At 37.2% G+C, this 23,086-nt stretch overlaps 1 protein-coding gene across 1 annotated transcript in view; it reads left to right on the top strand.

Moving 5' to 3' along the window:
• Nucleotides 1-23,086, top strand: part of LOC102227663 (FERM domain-containing protein 5) — a 66,685-nt gene that overhangs the window by 23,339 nt on the left and 20,260 nt on the right. The window contains exon 2 of the mRNA XM_005796201.2: nucleotides 21,496-21,600. Within this exon, the coding sequence (XP_005796258.1) occupies nucleotides 21,496-21,600 (105 nt within the window). The remainder of the gene's footprint in view (nucleotides 1-21,495; nucleotides 21,601-23,086) is intronic.

The raw sequence follows: 23,086 nt of genomic DNA, 5'->3' as shown, positions 1-23,086 counted from the left end.
AGAGGAGAGCAGGGGTAAAGGATACTTGTTCTTGATGGTAATTTGATTTAGGCCTCTATAGTCGATGCAGGGCCTAAGAGAACCATCCTTCTTCCCCACAAAGAAGAAACCAGCACCCAAAGGGGAAGACGAGGTACGGATAATACCTGCAGCGAGGGATTTATTTATGTAATCCTCCATGGCCTGGCGTTCGGCCCTGGAGATGTTATACAGTCTACTGTTAGGTAGAGGGGCCCCAGGCAGGAGGTCGATGGCACAATCATATGGTCTGTGAGGGGGTAGAGAGAGGGCCTTGTCTTTACTGAAAACAGTAATGAGTTCATGGTACTCACTAGGAACGGAGGTGACGTCGGGCGGATCAACCTCATCGATCGTAGAACGTGTGGACTGCAAAGGAACAGCGGAACGGAGACAGGTGGTGTGGCACTTGGAAGACCAGGAACCAATCCTTCCCTCAACCCAATCTATCTGGGGGTTATGCGTGAATAGCCAGTTGAATCCTAGGACTATGGGGGAACTGGTTGTGGGAAACACATAGAAAATGATCTCTTCAGTGTGGTTACCAGAAATTAGCAGGCGTAGTGGCTTGGTCCGGTGGGTTATCTGGGGTAGACCCTTCCCGTCCAGGGCAGCGACACGGAGAGGAACTGATAGTGGTTCAGTAGGCACGGAGAGCTGGTGAATGATGTCGGAACTGATGAGATTTTGTTCACAACCGGAGTCAATGAGAACTGACACTGAAAGTGAGTCATTGTCGGTGAATAGGGTGACAGGAAAGGTGAGACGGGGTTTAGGAGTGGACGATGCCGGCAGTCTCCCCGCTTTCACTGCCGGACCTGCGGGTTTAAACGTACAGGACAGTTAGCGATCACATGGTTCGGCTCACCGCAGTAAATACAGAGCCGGGAGCGTAGCCTCCGTTGGCGCTCTTCGGGTGTGAGCCTCGTGTTTCCTATTTGCATGGGTTCAACACCTGGGGCTGGGGGAGGAGGTGAGTGCTGAGCAGAAGAACGACTACTGGTTAGAAAAGCGCGTGGAGAAGAGACTCGACGGGTGCGTTCCCTGGCTCTAGCACGGATTCGGTTGTCCAATCTTATAGCTAGGTTTATGAAATCGTTCAAGGATTCTGGTTCATCCAACGTGGCTAGTTCGTCCTTTATCTGCTCGTTTAGACCATGAAAAAAGGCACTCTTGAGAGCTACAACGTTCCAGCCAGATTCGGCCGCCTTGATCCTAAAATCTATGGCGAAATCAGAAACGCTTTTCTGACCCTGCTTTAGCCCGTGCAGGTCTCTGGAAGAGGATGTTCCTTCAGTTTCCTGGCAGAAAACCTGTTTTAATTCATTTAGAAACTCGGGGTAGGTACATCCATAATTAGCTGTTGTGGTAAACCGGGCTTCGGCCCACTCTAAGGCTCGGCCCGTCAACAAGGATAATACATAAGAAATTTTACGGTCATCATCGGGAAAACTCTGTGGCGAATGGTTAAAGACAATGGTGCATTGGAGGATAAATCCTTTTACCTTCTTGATGTCACCAGAAAACTTATCTGGAGTTGCCGGGCGGACCTCAGAGAACCCGGAGCGGACGGGCGGATCCGGGACTAATGACGGAGCAGATGGGGAAACAGAAGATTGGTTTGCGTCCTGTGGTACTGAGTTCTGTAGGATATTGGAGAGTTCAGTTAATCGTCGGTTAGTTTCGGCTTGGCGACTTCCCAGCTCTCTCAGAGCTGCATCGTGGGACTGAATGAGGGCTTGTTGGTCTGATATCGCTCTTCTGATCGCGTCTGCGGAGGTCGTAGCATGGCCTGAGTGTTCTGTCATGGTGAGTTTCAGTTTACGAACCCACATGCAAGAACACAAGCAGAAGAGATCGATAAAGTGCACAATAATACGTTTTATTGAAGTCAGGGGAGGGGTCAGGAAGCGAATACTGGAGCTGATGACCGGGTCGTCTTGCTACCAACAGGAGAAGCCGGGTTAGAATAGTAAGGTGAGAATCCTTCAGGAATGATTCAGAGTCTGTCTTACTTGAAAGGAAGGGGATTCCACCGGAGAGGGATCGACGAGAGGAAAAGGTGAGCACACGAGGAGTGGCGTCTGACCGGTAGCACCGACAGCGTCGAGGGAGGACACAGGAGGTAGGTAATCCACAATGAGGGAGGCACAGACTCACACGGAATTTGGGAAGGACTGTTCTTCGCCAGAACCGCGAGAGAACAGCAGGATATCTGGCGAGGAAGACAACAAAGGGTTAGAGCGGAGCAGATCTCAGAGAGCCTAGTTCTGGAACGAGTTGTTACCGAAGTAAGCAAACACTCAGGCGATGAGAAGAAGAGGAGCTGCTGCTTAAATCCATAATCCACGCCCTCCAAAACAAGCTGCAGGTGTGTAGACGGGTTGAACTCAGCAGCTTCCCAGGGGCTCTGCATGTTGGCGACATCTGGTGGATGTCATGAGGAATGCCGGTTCCAATGGCAGAAAAAAAAAAAAAAAAAAAAAAAACTTAAACCAAAAATAAACAGAAAAGAACGCAGACCCTGACAACATTCATGTGTTTGTATGTATACTTCTGATACTTTCTGGTGACTACAAGATATACTGATAATATTTTTTTTTTAATCAAAGTTAACCTTTATTTGGAAGATAAGAAGCTGCATTACATGTTTAATTTTCTTACAAGTGGCTTGACATTTCTCACACTTCCACACAGCTGCTGAAGCCTTCATTCAATAAGCAATATTTCACCTAATTGGCATCGGTTTACAAAGACACTTATCTTAAAGTAGATAAATAAGCAGGGATGTCAAAAGAAAGAAGGTCAGACTATTTAAAGCCGTTAGAAAAATGTATTGTGTTCATGAACATGGACTCTGGAGTATCTAATTCAGCTAAAGCAGTTCAAGTCAAGCTGAGATGGGAACAGAATAAGTAATAGATTCTGCATTTTAAAACAAGTAGAGTAAACATTAAAATATTGTTGGAAGAAAGGTGATTTTTTTTAAATCCAAACTGTTGAGCTAATCTTTCACAAAGTGCAGCTCTGAGTTGATCGTTTGGATGAATTTTGATAACGTTAATGAACATGACTTGTAGCTAACCAGTATCTCCAATATTTAAAAAATATTTATTGAAACTAGTAAGAACAATATTTTTTAATACAGACATAATGACCTCCAGAAAAAAATGGGGATCAGATTGCGGTGCTTCTAAGGTGACCAGTCATACTTGATAGTGATTTAATGGTACTTCTGGTCCTGATTTGATGGTAGCATATGTGTGGATATACTGTATCTGTGTATGGATCTGTGCGAGGTGGTTCTCACCCCAGATAAAGTTCACACCTTGTGAATCTCTCCCAAACATTTGAATGGGATGCAGTTTTCTCTGTTGCTTGTAAATCTTTTTTTAATATCACACCTTTTCTTTCTCAATTTTCTGTTAATATGGTTGAAGACAGCATGTATCAATGCCCTTATATTCAGATTTTATATTCTAGCCCTTTAAGAAGCTACATTTTGGATTTTTTTATTAGATAAAAGCAAATTGAATGGAACTATTTAAGTCATCACTCTCTGTGTATTTAATCTACATCTGATCTTCCTTTTTGAATTGAACTATTTCAGTAAATTGGCTTTCAGTGATATTTTAGTTCACTTAGGTTCAACTGTTCTGTCTTAACAGAATCCTCACATATTAATATCAATTTGGAATATGTTTGACAACCATCATGGAGACAGAAGTGACCACTACCAAACAGCCAGACAAGGTGTCAAATTTTAAAAAGACATTACCACTCAATTGTAAAATTCTGGGTTCTGAAAACTTGACAGATAATGGACAAACAACCTGTGATTTTTCCTATTTTTATCCCATCAAAGTCACAGCAAATAATGTAGTTTAGTGTGTGATAAATTCAATTATGCCTTTTTTTTCTTTTCACGCTATGCCACATTGAAGTAATCTTGAATGAATTTAAAGGTCAATTATCAACTCAGGAGTTCCATAATTGCTCTGTTCTTTCCAGAGAAAGGAGTCTAATAATTATTTCCATGGCCTCAAAATCCAATTTTCCTTTCATTAATCTATGCTAAAAAGATTGACTTCCAGTCAGTTGGCCTATTTCATTCCTCACATCAAAACCTTGGTTTCTTTGACACATTTCCTTTAAAAGAAAGTTGTTGAAAACACTATTACGAAAAGCACCGTGGGTTCCTTCAAACACCACAAACTGGATTCTGTACGTTTTCTGGATGCCTCTGCTGGCCACAGGGTTCTTTGTTACTTAAAATAGGAAAGCACTGTTCACTTGATGCCACAAAGGTCTGTCTAAATGTATTGCTCATATTCTGTAAGCGCATACGGAGAGAGGAAATGTCATGCTAGAGGTTTGTGAAATTTTTCAAAGCTCAGCAGTTAGCTGCTGTTTCAGCTTGCCTTCCTCTGCTCCTCAGTGGGCAGCCAAAGTGGCAGAATTATTTGAGGCACTGGAAGCTTTTAATTGAAAGACTTGCACTGCAAGTATCTGTCCTAAATAAATAGTTGTCTCGATGGGATTTCTACTCCTAATCCAGTGGCTCAGAACACAACACAAAGAACTCAGGAAAAGAAACCGATTAAAGCCTAAATACTCTGAAGCACAGAGAAGTTTTGTTCATTTTTATTCGTGGCATAAAGATAAACATGCAATGTAGGGTTCATTATCATTTATTAAAATGCTGGCACTCCAGGGAAGAAAAAGTAATCAGGCCACTGAGAACTCAAAAGTCCTTGATCAATGCTGAATAACAAACAGGCTCTTAATAAGAAATGTGGGTGGTCAATATTCATCATATGCTACATGCACTGCAAATATAATTGCTCTTTATCTCCAGCAGTAAAGCTGAAGTTTTTAGCTGAACAACCTTAATTACTGAATTAATATTACTGGATGGCAAAAATGTTAAATTAAATGTCTGCTGCACAGCTGATGGCTAGTTTGATGGCTTTCTGTTAAGCATCAACAAAAGTATAAAAGTAAAGGAAGAATGTCAGTTGGACAAACAACTAGCAAGAAGCAATAATAAATGCAAAAGTAAAGTCAAACGATAAAGATGATACTGATTTCAAATAGTGTGAAAAGTTGTTGTTTTGAACTTGTTTGTGCACCAGTCTCCAACATTTTTCATTCATTTTTTCATTCAATATTCAATTACTGTGCTTGGATACAGCACTCTGAGGAAGGCAGCTGTTTTTTCTTTTTTTTTTTAGCAATTACCTTTTCCAGAGTGTATCACTAGCTGGTTCAAGGGCAACTTAGAGGTAAACATTTCTTCTGTTAGTCTCTGTAATTAACAGAGCACATGTTGGAATTTAAGTGATTGTTATAAGACAAATAACTACAATGAGTGTAAAGTGTTCTACTGCATTTTATTAGTCTTGTCTCTACATTATGTTTCACTTTCATTCCTTTGCATCTTTACCCGAATGGCTAACATACGTGTCCGAGGTTGTCCATTTCAGATTTCCACCAAATGTATGTTGATCCTCTTGTAGTTTCAAACTATTTTATTAAGATTACAATAGAACAAACCTTTACAATCAGTTATATAAAATTGCCCAAAAGCCTCATGTCTGATTTTATTCAGAATGAAGACAGACAATGAGACCAACTTGTCATCAGACAGCTTGTTGCCTGCAGTCAGCAATTTCTTCATATTTTTCTGTTAAAAATATTGTTGAAAAATCAGTTCTGGAATAATGAAACACTCCATTTATCAATGCAAATGAGAAGCACTTTATATTCATTTGCCTTTTTATATAGTCAGAAACTAAAAGATAAAATACCAGAAGTAACTAATTATATTGCAGGCTGTTTTTGCATTTGCTTTGCCCTGAATTAGCTGGCTTCTCTTCTGAATATTTCTGAATGTGTTTGTCTCTCGCTGGCACACTTGCTGTACTGCAGCTGAGCTGTATTCTGATGACTCCGCAACATTCACTTTCAGGACTTCTCTGCAAACCTCTTGATATTTATAAGCCACTGTGACTGTGTGCTGTGCATGCAAACAGCATCTTTTTGAAGCTGTTTTACACATGGACTCTCTGTGCACAGTCCAGTTTAATCAGCCCTTTTCTTTAACTTTGTGGTTTATATCTTTTGCTTTTGCATCAGACACAGAATGTGCTCCTCAAAAACTCTTCCACTAATGCAACATAGCAGTTGGAAACTATTGACATGATCCAACCAGACTTGAGTTGGTTTGCCATGAGTCTTGTCATCAGAGATTTTTGAGTCTAACTCCAGAGATGTAATGCGACAAAGCTGGAGGTCAACTGCAGCAAAAACAGAAAAAAAAAATGCTGGGCCGGAAAATAGTGCGTCTTTAGCTAATTACCTCTCAGTTTTTTGCTAATTAGCTTATATCCTAGATATCATTTTCGGAGTAAATAACTCTTCTGGGATAAAAGGACATTTGATCAAGGAGTAATTTTATGCTTTGTTCTGTTATTACATGGTAGGTTAATATTGTGCAGCAGAGAGATGAAATTGTTTACCTTCTAGGAACTACAACTTGTGTTCATTTACTGATTGAATGCATTGAACTGAGATTTAGAGGCTAAATGAGTTTAGCCATTAGCAAATCCACAACCATAGCATCGCTTTAGGTCTTAGCTCTGAGATGAGCAACAGATCACTGACATGTCGAAGTAGGTTTACCAAGAAAAGGACTGCTTCTTCATGTGCACTGTAGGCTTTTAGCTGCCGGCTGAAACTTTTGTTTTAATCAAATCAGCTCTAAACCCCATAGTGAACTGTTCTGTTGCTTTTGTCTCAAACCACACCACACTGTGTGTCCTCAAGCAGTCAGCTGGCTGCTTCCGCAACAGTTGACAATAAAGTTTTTCCTCTGTACAAAAGCAATCCATTGTCATATGACATCATGGACATTGATTTTACTATCAATGGAATACCAAGACCACTAGCTGGTATTGCATAAAGGCAATAGAAAAATGATTATTGTTTTTTCGGGGGTAAAATTTGCAGCTGTGAACTGCTATTGACGAACAACAGAAGTCTATTTAGCCCTTTAAACCTGCTTTTGCTCAACTTTTATAAAGTGTACAGCTCCACAATTGTCAAGTATTATAACCACCAGCACCTGCGTTGTTGCCTCATTCATGCAAAAAATGATCTGTGCTCCTTTAAATCTTTTACATAGCTTTTTTATGTTACCAGCAGTAAAACAGTTATTTTCTTGCTATGAAATGGGTTTCATAACCTTGTGTGCTCTTTCACCTGTGACTGGTGGACATTTGCGAACACCAGTTGCTTAACAATGCTTTTTCTGTCTGTAAACAAATTTATATATCATGATGCCTGCCATTTTCTAAACTCTAAACTGCTAGATGAGAGCTGTTATTGATTTCAAAAGTGTTAGATGGTCAGTGTCACATTAAATTTGATTGAATGGATGCAGGTTTTCACTCTAGATAAATGCAACAAATAGTTTTAATCTTGTTGCATATCATCCTAATTTCCAGAGTTATTCAGTTTTTTCACACAATCAACCAAACATGCACATAGATTGTGAATTACTGTACCTCAAAGCTCACATGGACAGTCAAGGTTTTGCTGAATTATTTTCTCTTTGCCTGTTTTTTTATTTTCTCTGGTTGCTCGGTGAGTCATGGGTTGATAACCTTCAAACAATAAGCAAAGTTACGTGAACTGAATGCAAGTCTTTGATTCAACAAACTTAACCTTGATCAAATTTATTAAATGCTCACATTAACTTAATATTATATGCATATTTTTAAATTCATCTTAATGAAGGAAATGTTTATGCACATAATCATGTACAAGAAGAAAAAAAAGTAAAGTAAAACAAAACAATTCACATTTCTGTTGCTAATTTACAAACGTAAGTAAAACATACATACCAGCAACATTTCTGTGGTTGCCAAACATTGAACAACAAACAGCTGCATGGCGGACACTAATCAAGCCTCTCCCTACCTGACAGCCAGATAACCACACCCTATTGCCTCTGGCACCACACTGCCCTCTTGTGTGCAAATAGTCTTAACTACTAAATAAAATCCATCCATCCACCTTTGTCCCTAGTGAGGTCGGCAGGGATGTCTCCAGCTAACATTCCGGGCGAGAGGCAGGGTACACCCTGGACAGGTCACCAGTCTGTTGCAGGGCAACACAGAGACAGGCAGGACAAACAACCATGCACACACACACTCATACCTAGGGAGAATTTGGCGAGACCAATTTACTAAATAAAATCAAACTGAATTTTTTTTTTTTTTATGCAACACATCTAACACACCTAACTGAATCAGAGAGAGGATCAGTCAACCTTTGATTTGGTTATGGTAACTATTTATTTCATTTAGTCTCACAAAGTTTTACTTTGTGTTTTACTATGTCTTCATCGCCATAGCAAACAAAATGTAGAAACATGCACTGGGATTTTAAGACGTCATCGTATACAGTAGCTCCTCCAACATTGTAACTCATTGGTCAAACAACTGTGTGCTTGTGGAATCAAAATTTATAGTTTTGTCAGAATTAATCATAATATTTTCCTGTTTTCTGCAGTGTTGTTCAGAATATTGCAGCAGTACTTCTGTCAAAATGTTTAAGAAGTTCTAATGAGTACAGAAACATAAAAAAGTTTCAAAGCATCTGCAAAACTTTACAACCATTCAGACATTAGATCAGCCAAGCATAACACTGAGCAAGATCCAAAAGCTCATTAAAATAACTTTCACTGTAGGTGAAGAAATAGCCAAGCACTGGGAATAGTTATTCAAGTAGTGAGATCATGGTAGTCAGAAAAGTGTCTTAATATTACTCATTATCAGTCTCCTTTGGATTGTGTGTGAAAAGCACCATATTAACATTTGGCTACAAATTACGTTAAACAGATGAACAAAACTTTAGGTTCTGGCTTTAAGGAAATGTGTTTTTTTAAAGCTCTTTAAAAAGATTATTCTTTTTTTATGTAAACATAGCTGTTAACATTTTTTTTGTCTTCATGATGTAGTTATTTACCAAGTGCTTGAATGGAGCTGTGAGTGTGCGGGCAGTCAAAATGTGTCAAACCAATTATTGTATCCTGTGAAAGGAGACCGTGGTAAAGATCAGCTTCTGAGCTGCTGAAAGAATCTATACAACTCTGTCAAGATTATTGCTCAAGAAGATTTCTACTATGAAAATATACTATTTCTACTTTGCATTGGGAGGGTAGTATTTTTTTTTGTTTCAAATTACATCAAAGTTGAAAATGCATTTTTAAATTCATCTTTATCTAGTCCCAATGGAGTGATTAAATCAATAATTAGTGTTGAAGATGTCACACCATTTAACCAATTCATCAAAAAAGAAAACGAAGTAGCAGCCAACCAATTATTATATTAGCTGATATATCACAATAAAAGATAGATGATTACATGTGTGATTATTTCACTTATTAAACAGAAAAATGGTCTTTGGTTTCTATTGCATGGTAATATGTCTATCACGTTCACCTCTATCAAGGAGCCACATACTGAATGTTATGCTGAGTTTTCCTATCAAACATGATGTGCATGAGAGTTAATTCAGTTTTGCAGGAACTTGTGCTTGTTATAGAAAGATGTTCAGCTGCCCAGTGTCAACAAATCAGTACAGAAGGCAGCTGTTTTCCTGCTGCTCTTGCTCACTTTTACACTCACAAAATCGCTCTGCCTGCATGTGTTAGAGCTGCACACTGGTGGTCGTATTGTCCCCAAAGGAAATAAACCAATTCATTCAAAACACAAGTGTGCTGTTGGTGTTTTCAGATGCTGTGAGAAAAGATAATGAAAAAGCCTTTAGTGGGAAAGATGCACTGATGCTTCACTGTGCCTTTGTGCCATCTTGATAAGAAAAGTGTAACCACAGCACATCTACATCAATTTTCTTACTTGTATAGAAAATTGCCATACAATGTTCAGTGTATGGCTTTTAGGATAGCTGATCCCAAGTTTGTGCTGCATGTGAGCTCTGAAAACATCTTGAATCCTTGTGCGGATGCAGGCGCAGCAGATTCAGGGCGCCTCCTTCTATCATGGCAATGATCAGTAACACGTTTGACCTGCTGACTGCTCAGTCAGGGCAACAGTATCAGCTCTGTTCTCTTTCTAAAGAACAAACATGGTGTCAATGCACAGGCGCTCTCTTACAGCCCTGCCAGCGTGTGTGTTGTTCAGAGCAGTCAAGGTCTTCTCAGGGAGAGTAAAATTGCTAAATATAAAGCTATATGCTGATGTCTCATCTCATTTTACCCAGCATGCTTTATGTTTAGTAGTTATAGTGATGTATCCGTTAGGTGCATAACTACACGACCATCTCATGCTGTGAAGTTCATAATTTAGATTTTCCCACTGAGTCAGGTGCTCAATCATCCAGGTAATAACGTCTGTATATTTGCATGCTCCCTATCCTCTTAAATAAACTTCCATGATAGGGTTGAAAAAGCATCGTAATTGATGGGAAAAGTGACCCCTGGGTATTTACTCTAGTTAGTCAAACGTTTAACTCCTGCCACTTTGCAAAAAATAAACTCTTAAATTATCTGCTCTGGAGAGCAAATCAAAAACTGTGCATTCCTTGTTCGTTTACTGAATTATTTGTTTGCAAATAAAATTTTAGTAATCCAATTATTCTGAAATCCACATAGAGCTTTTCTGTCTCTAAAAATTACTCTCAGAGGTTCGTGATTTCACACACTTGGTACATAACAAGTGTCACACAGGATATTCTCTGTTTGATAGAAATAAACCAGACATCCAAACAGTCGACACGTCCGATCAGATGAAACAAGTTCTGACTTCTGGTGGTTCCTTGGTCACTTCTAATATCTGAGAAAGTGGCATCACTTTTGAAAGGAAACACTCCTGATCAAAATTATAAGATGGGAGGAAAAAGATACAAACTGAATTTGGGCCGCTGGATCATAAGCAGTTTCTAAATAGAGCCTCAAAGTGCCAAAACTTCTGTTGTGGTGAAAGTCAAGTTTATTTGCAGAGGACATTTAAACTACAAGGCAGTTCAAAGTGCTTTACTTGACTAAAAACATAAAACAGTAATAAACGTTGCATTTTGTCAAATGCCAGCACCATAATCACCAAAAACAGTCATCATCAAATATATTGGTTACTGTTCCAGTTATTAATAATCAAGGACAACTATAAACATGTGGGTTTTTAAAGGAACTCAGTGTTTTGAAGAGACAATTTACTGAAAACTCATTTAACTCAAACTGGCAATTAGATCAAAACTTTCAGACATTAGCCTCAAAAAGTCATAATCACTGGAGAAATCTGGCTTTCATGTCATTTTCCATCACTGCAGAGATTAGATGCAAGACAGTCATTTAGAAATTCTTAAAAGGTTCTGGAATGATCTGAACTAGTTAAATTGTAGACCCCTAAAATTTTACCTGAACTGAGCAAGAGGCTCTGATGGACTGCTAAAGCACAAGCAAATCCTCAACCCAAATAAATGTCCTTATCATTTTTTGTGCTTAATAATATATTTCCCTTTTTTGTGGGAAATATTTTTGTGTCTAATATTTCACCCCATTTTTGTTACTAGGTTTAATTTTTAGGTTCTATACCTTTCTGTTTGGAACCGAAGCAGATAGATAGAGTGGTTCCTCTTCTGCAGTAATCCACTGCTCCAATCAGCTGTGGTGAAAAAAGAGCTGAGCCCGAATGCAAAACTCTCAGTTCACCGGTCCATCTACATTCTGACCCTGTCCTGTCGATTACAGATAAACATGGATCATTTCTGAAAGAGTTTCAAGATGAAAATGAACTTATTTTTTGCTGATATTCCAACAGATCCAAAATTACCCAACTCAGACAATCTTTTCTGTTTTACACAAGAGTTAACAGAATTTAGCAATCTGCATCATAATTCAAAATGAGTTTAAATGAGAATAAGTCTTTGTTCTTATGTTTCATCATCTTCTTGTAACGCAACACAGAACTATGAACTAAAGTTTAACCAGAAATCTCTTTTACACAGCGACTATATTTGACCCCAGTCGTTCCTGTCTGAACTAGAAAACCTTATTAAATGAATGAAAGTGTGGAGGACATTGCTTTTCTATTTGCAGAAACTCCCCTGCGATGAGGAGCAATGTTACACATGTCACAGTTTTAGACATCTAATTTAGAATTCTCCTTTAGTTTTGAAAAAAAAAGTCTCAGCTTAGATATGATGTGAGACAAATTATGTTTTTTTGGGTTTTTTTTCTCATAAGGCGGCATTGTTTTCTTTAGTTGTATAAGTGGAGCCCAGGCCACACATTTTTAAGATTATTTATGGACTGCATTATATTCATGTGCAAAACTCCTAAATCATCCATAACTTTTCAAACACTTGTTCTGTTGTATAATTTTAGTAATTTTAATCAATTTTAGGGTTCATAAATCTTTTATGTACACATAACAGACAATTTCATAAAAATAATTTCTGAACTATAAATGCATCTTTTTTTTTGTTGTTTTTTTTAGCAAACTCCAAATTTATTGCGGTTCCAATTGCATAATCTTCAAACTGCCTTATTGATGAAATGTGCAATACAAATAAAATTTTATTCGAATTTTATTTGATCAATTAGAAATGTCCAATAATATGATTTAACAGATCTAATATAGCATTTTAGTGCCTGCAAAGTGAGTCCCAAAAATATTTTGACTGAAAACTTGGTATAAAGTAGACAATCACCTGAGGGGTGAAACATCTGTCTCTAACATGTCAGCTGGCAGGTTTTACCTGGATGATTTAGTGCCAGAATAAACTTTCAGACATTAGTTTAATGCTCTTTTTCTGACAGATAATCTGAGAAGTCTTTCAGTTTGGAGAACTTTCTGTTTCTTTTAACTGCTTTGTCCTATACTTCAAAAACCATATTTCTATTCATTTCATTGTCTGTCTTTGTTTTAAGCAATGGTAAACACTCATAGTTGCTACTAAAACCTCTGCTGGTGCCTGATCTTGGGACACGTCCACTGCAGCATCAGTTGTGGAAACCCCTAAAGAATGAAACTCTGCATGAATGAGAGAGGATTTACAGAACTAAACACAGTTTGTAAGAATAATCCCAACATTGCTGAATCCCCCTTGGCCACCCTAAGGGTAGCAAAATGACGGCCTACTGACTACGAAAATGCACTTAAAAGGATCACTTTCTTTCTGTCTTGTAGCAAATGTATGTTTTATGAGGAGACCTAAAAAGACAGTAAAGGAAGAGTGTTGCATTTAGTCAAAATAATGTCATCACCAATAAAACTATGCTTTTGTCTGAAAAGCTGGTTGTGGAGACTTTAACATGTTTACTAAGTGTTTTGCTGTGACTCATTCATAGTTCTGCTTTTAACGTGACTCACTGAAGTTACACTTGAGCATATGGATGTTATAAATGTAACTTCTGACTATAAATCATAAAAAGGGACCAGATGCAGAGTTTTTCAGGGATGTTCAGTCTCATTAATTTCAACATTTTTTCAATAAGGAACCAATGTAATCATTCATTAGAACATCCCTCTTTTTGCATAGCTTAAGAAATAATTTCATGCATTTGGAAGAAGGTACTAAAAAAAATGCTCATATAAAAAAATGCAAGACTTTCACATTGAGTTCACTCGTGGGTTATGAGATAAATTCATAATCTGTTTGGATAATGGATGTTACTCTAAAAATAGTTAATTACCACATCATGATATAATGTTCAGTTTATTTGTTCTATGATGATGAACAGAAGAGCATGTTTTCTGTGCACAGACAGTTTTATTATCTTCAAACTGCTTCTCTATCTTAAATTTTATGAAGAATTTTTTTTTCATCACATAAATTACCATATATTTGTTTTATTACTTCCCTTATTTCCATGGTAAGTCTGTTTAGCAAATACACTTAATAATCCAAAAATGCAACACATTGAGAGAAACATCAATGTTTCACTCTTTCAGTTTGTGCATCCAGAATGTGAAAAAGACACATTACCATATCATAAGATTATAGTAAACCATTTTCAGGATTTTCTGCAAGCAGCCTTTAGGCAACAACTTTAAGAATGGTGAAAATCAGCATAGAGATCATCCAGTGGAGCACTGAGATATTCCACCAACTCAATGTTAAGCCCACCAACATATTTTTTCCACTAAATTACATGGAGACAGATGCCTAAAGCTGCGTGACGTGCAATCACAAAACTAAATAATAAAAACAAAATGTAATTAAACAAAACTGTTATGACTTGCTACCTGTAGCCGTTTAAGAGCATTTGCTCAGTTGTTGCAATTTCCATTCTCTAGCTTAAAATGACACCATCATTTATTGATGTGGTGTTTCCCAAGCTGATATGGAAACCCTCTCAATAATTTATCCAACGCAAAGCCTGGCAAGGCTGAGAGAGCGTGGCGTGCTGCCGCTTCGCTAAGGACCACAGTGATCATTTGGCCGAGGTCTGGGTTATTTCCATCTCCCCGTTTATCACTTTTATTACAGCCATGATGAAACACTGCGCCTGCTTCCATGTAGCACTTATGGGGCTCTGCTTGTTTAATACATTCCTCTCCCTATGACAGGCCTACAATAATCTCATTAACCCCTGAGTCAGTGTGGCTAATATCGCTGCTGCCCCTCGCACGCTCGCTAATGTCAGTACTACTACTTTTATTTTACAAAGAACATTTGTACAGAACAGATGCGCACAGAACAATTTCAGGCTGAAAATCGATGTTTCTTCCTTGAGAAATTTTACAAACTCAGCTTCCTTTTCGCCGTTTATCCCTTTCGCCACAGTTCAACGACATTCAATAGGGGGCATCTTCAACATTTTAGTCAAGTTTTGCAGCTCTTGTTATTTTCTGTGCAGCATGTTGATTTACAGCTTACAACAGGGTAAAACCTTTGCAATGGATATCTGAAGAAATTAGCTCTTTTCACTGTACAAATCTGGACATTATGTTGTTATTAATTACAAATTGATTGCACTTTGTAGGTTTCATTTATCAAGCCAGCTGGCTCAGACAATAATGCATATCAGCTGTAAGCCAGGATTTAGTAATCAGAGCCTACTACTGCTGAGTGCCTTCGAGGTTCAAGCTCATATCCAGTATTAGCCGGTTACTTGTGCTCCACCAAGTGTTAGACTATATCAGTCTAACACTTAGAAAATATATCTTTGTCTCTTTAATTTAAAGCACAATCTATTTTCCAACAGATGGGCTGATGGTATGTTTTGGCATGTTAATGGAACATATCTACCATCTATGTTTAGTGAATTAAATCCAGAGAAATGTTGAAGGTTACCCAAACATCTTGGATTTGACCCTTAATTAAAAAGAACTGTTTTCATCCAGATCCCTTCAAAATGCTGGAATAAATGTTGCACTAAAGGAATGGATACAATCTGGAGACATCATTCAGTTGATGTCTCCAGATTTTATTTGAGGTATACAACTTTTCAAGAATTATGCTTAAAAAATCTTTGTCTAAATATCTGTTGATAGGTTGTTCAGATACCAGTTTATGAATTATATTTTGCTAATCTTGACACTTTAAGAGCTTTGAAATAATTGTAAATCAGACATAGATCTGAATGCTCATTCAAATCTAAAATTCAATACTTTTTAACACATAAAAAGTGTTAATCTTTTAATGATAACCAGTCTTTTTATTTAGTGGAAGGATAATGTTTTAAAAAATAGTACCGTTTCAACAACTTGACCTTTATTTACTTGTGTTTGGATGTCTCAAATATCTCTCGTATTACCCCTGTTCCAAGGTGGAAAACCTTCAGGCATTAAAAAGCCACTGCTGAGGGATGTGGGAATAAAAGTAAGCCTGTCAGTCTTTAGGCTCATGAGAGACTGATAAATACTTACGTACTTAATATCTTCAGTCAGTTTAAATAGGAAAATGTTGAACATTCAGTCGCCTTTAATATGTACCAGTAGAGAAGAGTAGGTTGTAAATTTGAATTTTGTTTCTTTGTGTTTTTCATTTTAATTGCAAAAGTTGAGTACGACTTAAGTTATTAACAATAAATGTATTGCTTTATTGCACTACTCTATTTTATCTTTCTTAATATTTGTTGGACTGTAATAATTTTTGGTTAATCCTGAAAAAATCCTTATCAGAATACAGAAATAGTGAATGAAGTGAATAAGAGCATTATTATATTTTACTGAAGCTTTGCCTTGCAGCATATAAATATTTTACTAAAACAAATACCTAAGTCTATATGATCTATTGTACGTTTGCTGATTAAAACTTTTTAGAACTTTGCAGTTATAATAAATGTAAGGCCTTATGTAGTCCAGCTACACAATTTGTTTCACTTAAATGCTTGAAAGGAGACATTTGTTTTAATGTCCCATTTATTGCCAAACGATTTTTATGATCCTTTGGCAATAAATGGGATTTTTATCCAAAAACAGCAGAGAACTAATCATTTTCAAAAAGCAATTAAACCCAAGAGAGAGAAAACAGTTCAAGAAGCAATCCACACCGAAATGTTCCATTAACCCAGGACATTTTGTGGTTTTCACATGACAGCAAATCACATTGACAATCTATAGTTTACCTACTCTAAAATAACAAAGCTTTGCTTTAAGTGGCAGCATTTAGTTTTCCTCCCTGTAACCATCGGTATATTGCAGCTCGGATCTAAGATTAAAGTTCATAAGGATGTTGAAGAACACTTATCCACAGATCAATAGTGTTTCTGCTTCTGATCCTGCCTTTGTGTCCCAGTGGTGCCTGGTCAGCTCACTGATGTTCACTGTGCCTCATTAGTATGCAAGACACAAAGCAGCAGGGTGCCTTGCTGCTTTGTCCTATTGCTAATAAGTCAAGATAGAAAATGTGATTCATTCCTTTTGTTACAAACTGCACCAAAGTATCCTTCACTTTTGGCTAAATTACTAAGAGCAAGAAGGTTAGTACAAACGTTGAAATGCAGAGCTGAAATCTGAAGCTTGTTCTTAAGTCTTCTTTCAAATCTGACATAAATCAATGCTCAATGCTCAATCAGTCACAAAAAGTGACTTTGCAAATCATTTAACGTAGTGTTTATGTGAGAGGAAATCTGTGCTCACAAGTTTATTGTTCTTCATGAATGGATTTTCCGAATGCATTTCATATCTCTGAGTTTTTTTGCTAAAGTCCTAAACGAAGAAGAATCACCCTGGATCTTTGTTGTTTGAGAACTACTGACATGGATGTGGGTCATTAATAATTCTCATCCTCACTTGCCCCAGAAAGTACAGACACACACATTAATTTGTGTAACAGTGAGTAATATGGGATGCTTGTGAAGCAAAACAGAAAGAGAAAACAGGAGACAAAGCATGACAAGGTTCTTGTCAGTTTCACAGATGTACCACTGACCTTTGTGACAAAAAAGAGGAATCTAAGCTACTTTATGTGTGTATCACAGAGAGTCAGTGAGAGTATGCAGCGTGTGCGTGTCTATTTCTGCTGCCGGGCTGGTCAGCAGGCCCGTCCTGGTGAGTCAGGGTGGATGTCGTGACAGTGACATATAGACACACTGACGGAGGAGATAGAGGGTCAGCCCACTGCATCCTGGGAACAGTCTGGTCAGTGCACAGCTTGGCAAAACGAAGCATGATCAGTTCAGAAGGGGTTGTGGTGGTTGAACTCCAGCCCATTCATCAGTGTTATGCAGAGATATATAGAGGATGTACAGCAACGTCGTGGGGCCAGATGTCACGTGATGAATTGCACCATATAGGATGTCAAACTTTTGTTTTACCCAGCTATATAATAAATAATGCATTGGCATGCTGGAGGTGTCCTGGTGAGAATGATACTTTGATGCATGTGATCCATAGCTGCTCCAGTATAATAACCTCAATTGTGATCAGTTGCAAATTGACCATTGATATTTTCTGCAAATTAACCTAGAAAACTTAAAGACATCTGTGTCCAGTTTCAGTTAGTATTTACTTTAGTAATATTTTTATGAGTTTATGATAACTAGACTTTTTTGTGCTGCAATTATGTTTGTTTTATTTTATTTTGTAAATAAAAAAAAAAGTAATATATGTATTCATTTGTTAACATATTTTTAAATATGTATTTTTCAAGGTTTGTTTTACTTTGGGTAATACCGTGTGTGCCCCCGCACTGCCATAGCTATAACAAGCTTGATGTCGGTTTTAATTGTGTCCTGTGTGTGCTTGTTCTGTCTAATTTGGAGAAATGAAAATGACCTAATCATAAAATAGCAATATATTGGTGTCACCGTAGAATGCTTAAAATGTTTATAACGTAAATATGACAGATTGTTCAAATCAAACTTATGTCTGCTTTGAAAAGCAGGACTCCATACAAGCGAAGGTCGTTAGAAATGTTCCCTAGCTGCAGGGCACCAGAACTGCTATCTGTTTTCATAGCTTTTTACAAGAATGTCATGTAAACTGCAAATTCAGTGCCAAAGAGGATATTATGACGTTCTGAGAAAGACAGGCTGAAAACTGACTGAAAGGAAGCAAACATTAGAAGCAAAATGACTGCAGAGTAAACCAAAACAGTTTAAGAGGGTGGCATAATTCAACAAGAACGGATTACGCATATTTCAACCAGTGTGACAGATTCCAGCATGTCCTGGAGTTACTCTTCATGAATGCAATTTATAAGCATCCAGAAATAATAAAAATAAAAAACAGAAAAGAAAACAGAGTTGAATAACTGAAAACGTGGAGTTTGAATAATAATAATAATAATTTTTACTTTATTCATCCCAGCAGGGAAATTATTTCGCAGTTACAGCACACGACAGGAGCTGGTCTCCAGGCAGCCAGTTGAGCCGGCGCCACTTGTAGAAGCAGAGTTCTACATAGATAAGGTGGTTCTTCTGCTCAGGAGGATCTGTGCCTCAAGCCACCAAGAGGCTCAGATATATAATATAATGTGTTTCACCCATTAAATTAACTTTTAATTAATGTTCTGATTTACTGAATACCACTGCGTTTGCCTTTTAAGAGTGTTAGCTCTTGATTGTGAGACTCCTGTGAATATCAATAACTGCGATTTGATGTTGTCAGCATGACGGGGGAGTAGCTCACGTCTCAACTACCCTGAAAATGTTAAAACTCATCATCAGAAGAATTTCTGCTGAGATCTGACTTGGAAGTAAAAACAGATTTTGTCGCCGTTTTTAATTATTCATTATTAGATGCATCATCAGTAAAAAGTATTTCTATATGTAGTTCTGTGCCATTTTGCAATGGAGCATAATGACCAGTGTCTCACAATAGTTCTACACTGTTGTTTTTCTCACCCATCTTTTTAATTTTCTCATTCTCACATATCGGTTTCCAGTTTTTCTGACTGTGCAGTTTCACTTACGAGAACACACTGTCTCTTTCAAAGGACAAAACGGGACATTACTGAATGTCCTTTACCTTTGCTGAAACTGAAGACGTATCAACTTCGTAAAAAGGAAAAAAAACAAACATAAAGAAAACACTGTGTATGCACTCATGAGGCAAATCCTAATGACAAACTGAAATAGGAAAACAGAAGATATATTAAAACTGTTCAAAACATAGTTTAAAAATTACATTTAGAGTCCCTGCCTCATCTAGTCACTGCTCCATTTATAAATATATTTCACTCAAAATTTGTGAAATATATTTACAAAAAAATTTGTAAATATTACAAAGTTACTTGTAATATTAACTTAAAAAACCTTCTAGCCACGGTAGGTTTTTTAGCATGGATGACCTGCTTAAGGTCATTCCATACAAGCTCAAACAGATTTACATCCACATCTGTGCAAGACTGCACCTGTTAAGTCCTGGTTTGTTCAGTTGTTTCTGAGGTTAGATTATTCTGTGTTCCTTACTCTTATTCTTTGATCAAATCAGTCTTGTTTCTGTTTTAATTTTGCTCAGTCCTTAGTGTTTCTAGTTATTTTAATTTCATGACTCTAGTTATTCCTTGTTATCCTAGCTTAATTGTTTCTTAAGCCTAGTTATTCTTTAGTGTTACATCAATTTCCTATTCTCTCCCTGGCCTCGTGTGCCATTTCTCTCTCTCTCTCTCTTTCCTCAGCCTGCAATTTGTTAGCTCATCAACCCAGACCTTTTGTTCCAGCATTCACCCTCACAGGATTTAAACCCTTCTTCTGCTCAGACTCTTTGCTGGTTACTCCTTTTATGCAATGTTATTTTCTCTGTTTCTTCCCCATGTTCCCTGCTGGCTTTTACATTGGATTTATGTTTTTTTGTTCTGCTCTGGCTCCTTGTGATTTTTGTAAGTTTGCATTTGGGTCCACCATCAAAACACACATCATGACAGCACCGTTTTGTTTTTATTTTTTTGAGTTATTCAGAATCTGATGTGCTTTTGGGTCTTTGTCCCATGTAGAACCAAAATACACTGGGGCTAAACGTCAAAAACTCAAGGTCTGAATTTTCTATTTGAAAGCATAATTCAAATAGAAATAGCCTTCAATTAAGGAAAGTTTACTTTCTGAGGTCATGTCTAAAAAGGAGCTTTTGTCCAAATTAGCAAAATAAATATTAGCGGAAAAAAAAGCCTATTTTTCTTTCAGATTTTATTTTAATTGGATGACATCATTATTATCCGCGTTTGCTTCCACAGAGTTTTTAAGCTCAAATAATAACCAGATAGCACAAGGTTCAGATGACTGTGCTGCATTCATTGCATGACAAGCACTTCCTCTTCTCATCCGCCTGCCTCCACCTTGTCTCAGTGTTTTCCAGGTCCTTTCCTAGAGCAGAAATTTCTTTGAGCCTTTGCAGATGGCTGCAGCCTTGATATGAATATTTGATAGCCCTTATATATCTCCCTTGAGGGCTGTGAAATATTAAAGTGCTTTCTGGTGGCCATTTAGATTTCTCAGGCATTCAAGATAAATAACAAACTAATTAGACAACACATTGAGGTATGAAAAATTTTTGAAATGAATTTGCTTGTGTTTTTGAAGCGTTTTCAATTTTCCCTGAATGTGTAAAATTGCTAGCATAGACGGGGCTAAGATGAGGCAGTCAGACGATGTTTGTTACCATTTTGCTCTTGATAGAGGAACACAAGTACAACAAGGTGCTATTAGCTGTCAGTTAGAATAACATGAATAGATAAAATCTGAATAAATATTTTAACATTGTTTTTGGGGCGGGGGGTAGCTATAATTAGCATGCCAACTGTAGTTTTACAACAGTGTTACCAAAACAAGAGAGAACTGCACTTTGTTACACTATGCATAGGGAAAGCTCTGGTAACCATGTTTTGGTGTTTGAGTAAAAAGACTTTGAACAACTGAAATAGTGACTCAGAGAGTTTAAGTGTTTCTGAAAATGTAACTTTTAAAAATTTTGACAGCTCGATAATATTGATCAGCCTTTGCTTCTTTGACAACACTCTCATAAGCACAGTTTATGAATTTCTTTAAATGTTTCTTTTCAGCGAGATGCCAAAGGACAGTACCTGTTTGACCTCATCTGCCACCACCTCAATCTCCTGGAGAAAGATTACTTTGGCATCAGATATGTCGATCCAGACAAACAAAGAGTAAGTACTTTTCTATTTTTGTGATTTTTTTTCAATTGAAAGGCTAAAATAGATTTTTAAAAAGCCTCCTGCTAACATGTAAACAGAAAACATATTTTTTCTCTCTGTATTTGGAAACATCTTCATCTACAAAGTCTGTTGTCAATCAAAAAGTGTTATTTCTGTGTGCAAATTGGAAGCGAGCTGTTTATATTTCGAAAAATTAGCTTTTTTACATAAAAAAAATAAATTGTTTAATCTCTTATGTCAGCACTCTGGTGCAGACCTCTAGCTGTGTGCCATTCTATGCATTGTCTGAACTTGCATGTGTCTCGATGCAGAGATGCAAGTTACTTTAAGAAATTACAAGCATCTATTGATGCTAAATGTGAAAAAGATTGATACATAATCTTTAGCTTAAATAAAAACTGGATCCCAATGACAAAAAATGCTGTTTAATTTTGGATGACAGATTCAGTCTAGTTGTCAGTTCAATCACATATCTACACATGCAGTGAAAAGACATACCTTGCTAATTTCTGACAGTTATTTTATGAAAGATGTTAAGGGTCTTTGTTTATGTGTGTGTGTTTTTATTATTATTTTATTCTTGCATAATTTTGCCTGTGTCGATGCAAATGACATAACATTTTGCTAAGTTGCTAAGTATGGTCAATTATTTTTTTCCTCCCAGTTATTATTTCTTTTTAACTCTCTTATATCGACTCTTTTGTATGCTGAGTCGAAATAAATTGAACAATTTGTGTCTTTTCTGCCTTTTTACCTTTTGGCTCAAATTTAAGAGGTGTGTTGTCTTAAATTACACTACTACGACAATTCGATTTCTATTTTTTCTTTATCTTTATTCCCTGCATTTGAAATTCCTTCAAAATGTTATGTTCTGAACTATCCGCATAGTGTCTGTTTTGGCTGTACAAATGGTCCCTTGTAAATATAAATAAATAAATTACTGTAACAGCTTGCTTTCAGTGGCTTAATGACAAGTTTTCCACCACATAAACATGCAGGGCAGGTTGGCAGATCTGCAGGTTAATTCTGGATGCCAGAGAAAGGTCATCTCCGTTTGATTGATAGACAAATCAGTCAGAAAAATAAACAGACTTATGTAAAATTGCAGGGTTGCTGATTATCAGTTTATTCTTTATTGTTGAAATGTGAACAGCTCATAAGAACTTGAACTATTTGCGCTCTCAGGCTTCTCTTTGCCTCTTTAAACATCAGTCAGCAGAGATTTAAAGAAAAAAAGACAATCAGTAGAATGCTAGTAAAGGTATAGCATGTTTGTTTTTTGAAAATAACTCCACGATGCAATACCCTACTGACTCATTAGGCTCAGCAGTGTGAAAAGACTTGCTCATCTAATTACTTTTTAGAAAGGTTTCTCTGTATGACCTGCTGTCTGCAAACACGCTGGTGTTTTAAGAGGTCTTCATAAACAGAAGGCAGGGAACTAAAAGTAATTTTGATGTAGCTTCCAGCTGGCTTA

Source organism: Xiphophorus maculatus, chromosome 4, assembly GCF_002775205.1.
Source record: "Xiphophorus maculatus strain JP 163 A chromosome 4, X_maculatus-5.0-male, whole genome shotgun sequence".
In the NCBI taxonomy this organism is placed as follows: Eukaryota; Metazoa; Chordata; class Actinopteri; order Cyprinodontiformes; family Poeciliidae; genus Xiphophorus; species Xiphophorus maculatus.
Note: the sequence above shows the minus strand (reverse complement) of the source record. Positions and strands in the feature narration are given on the sequence as shown.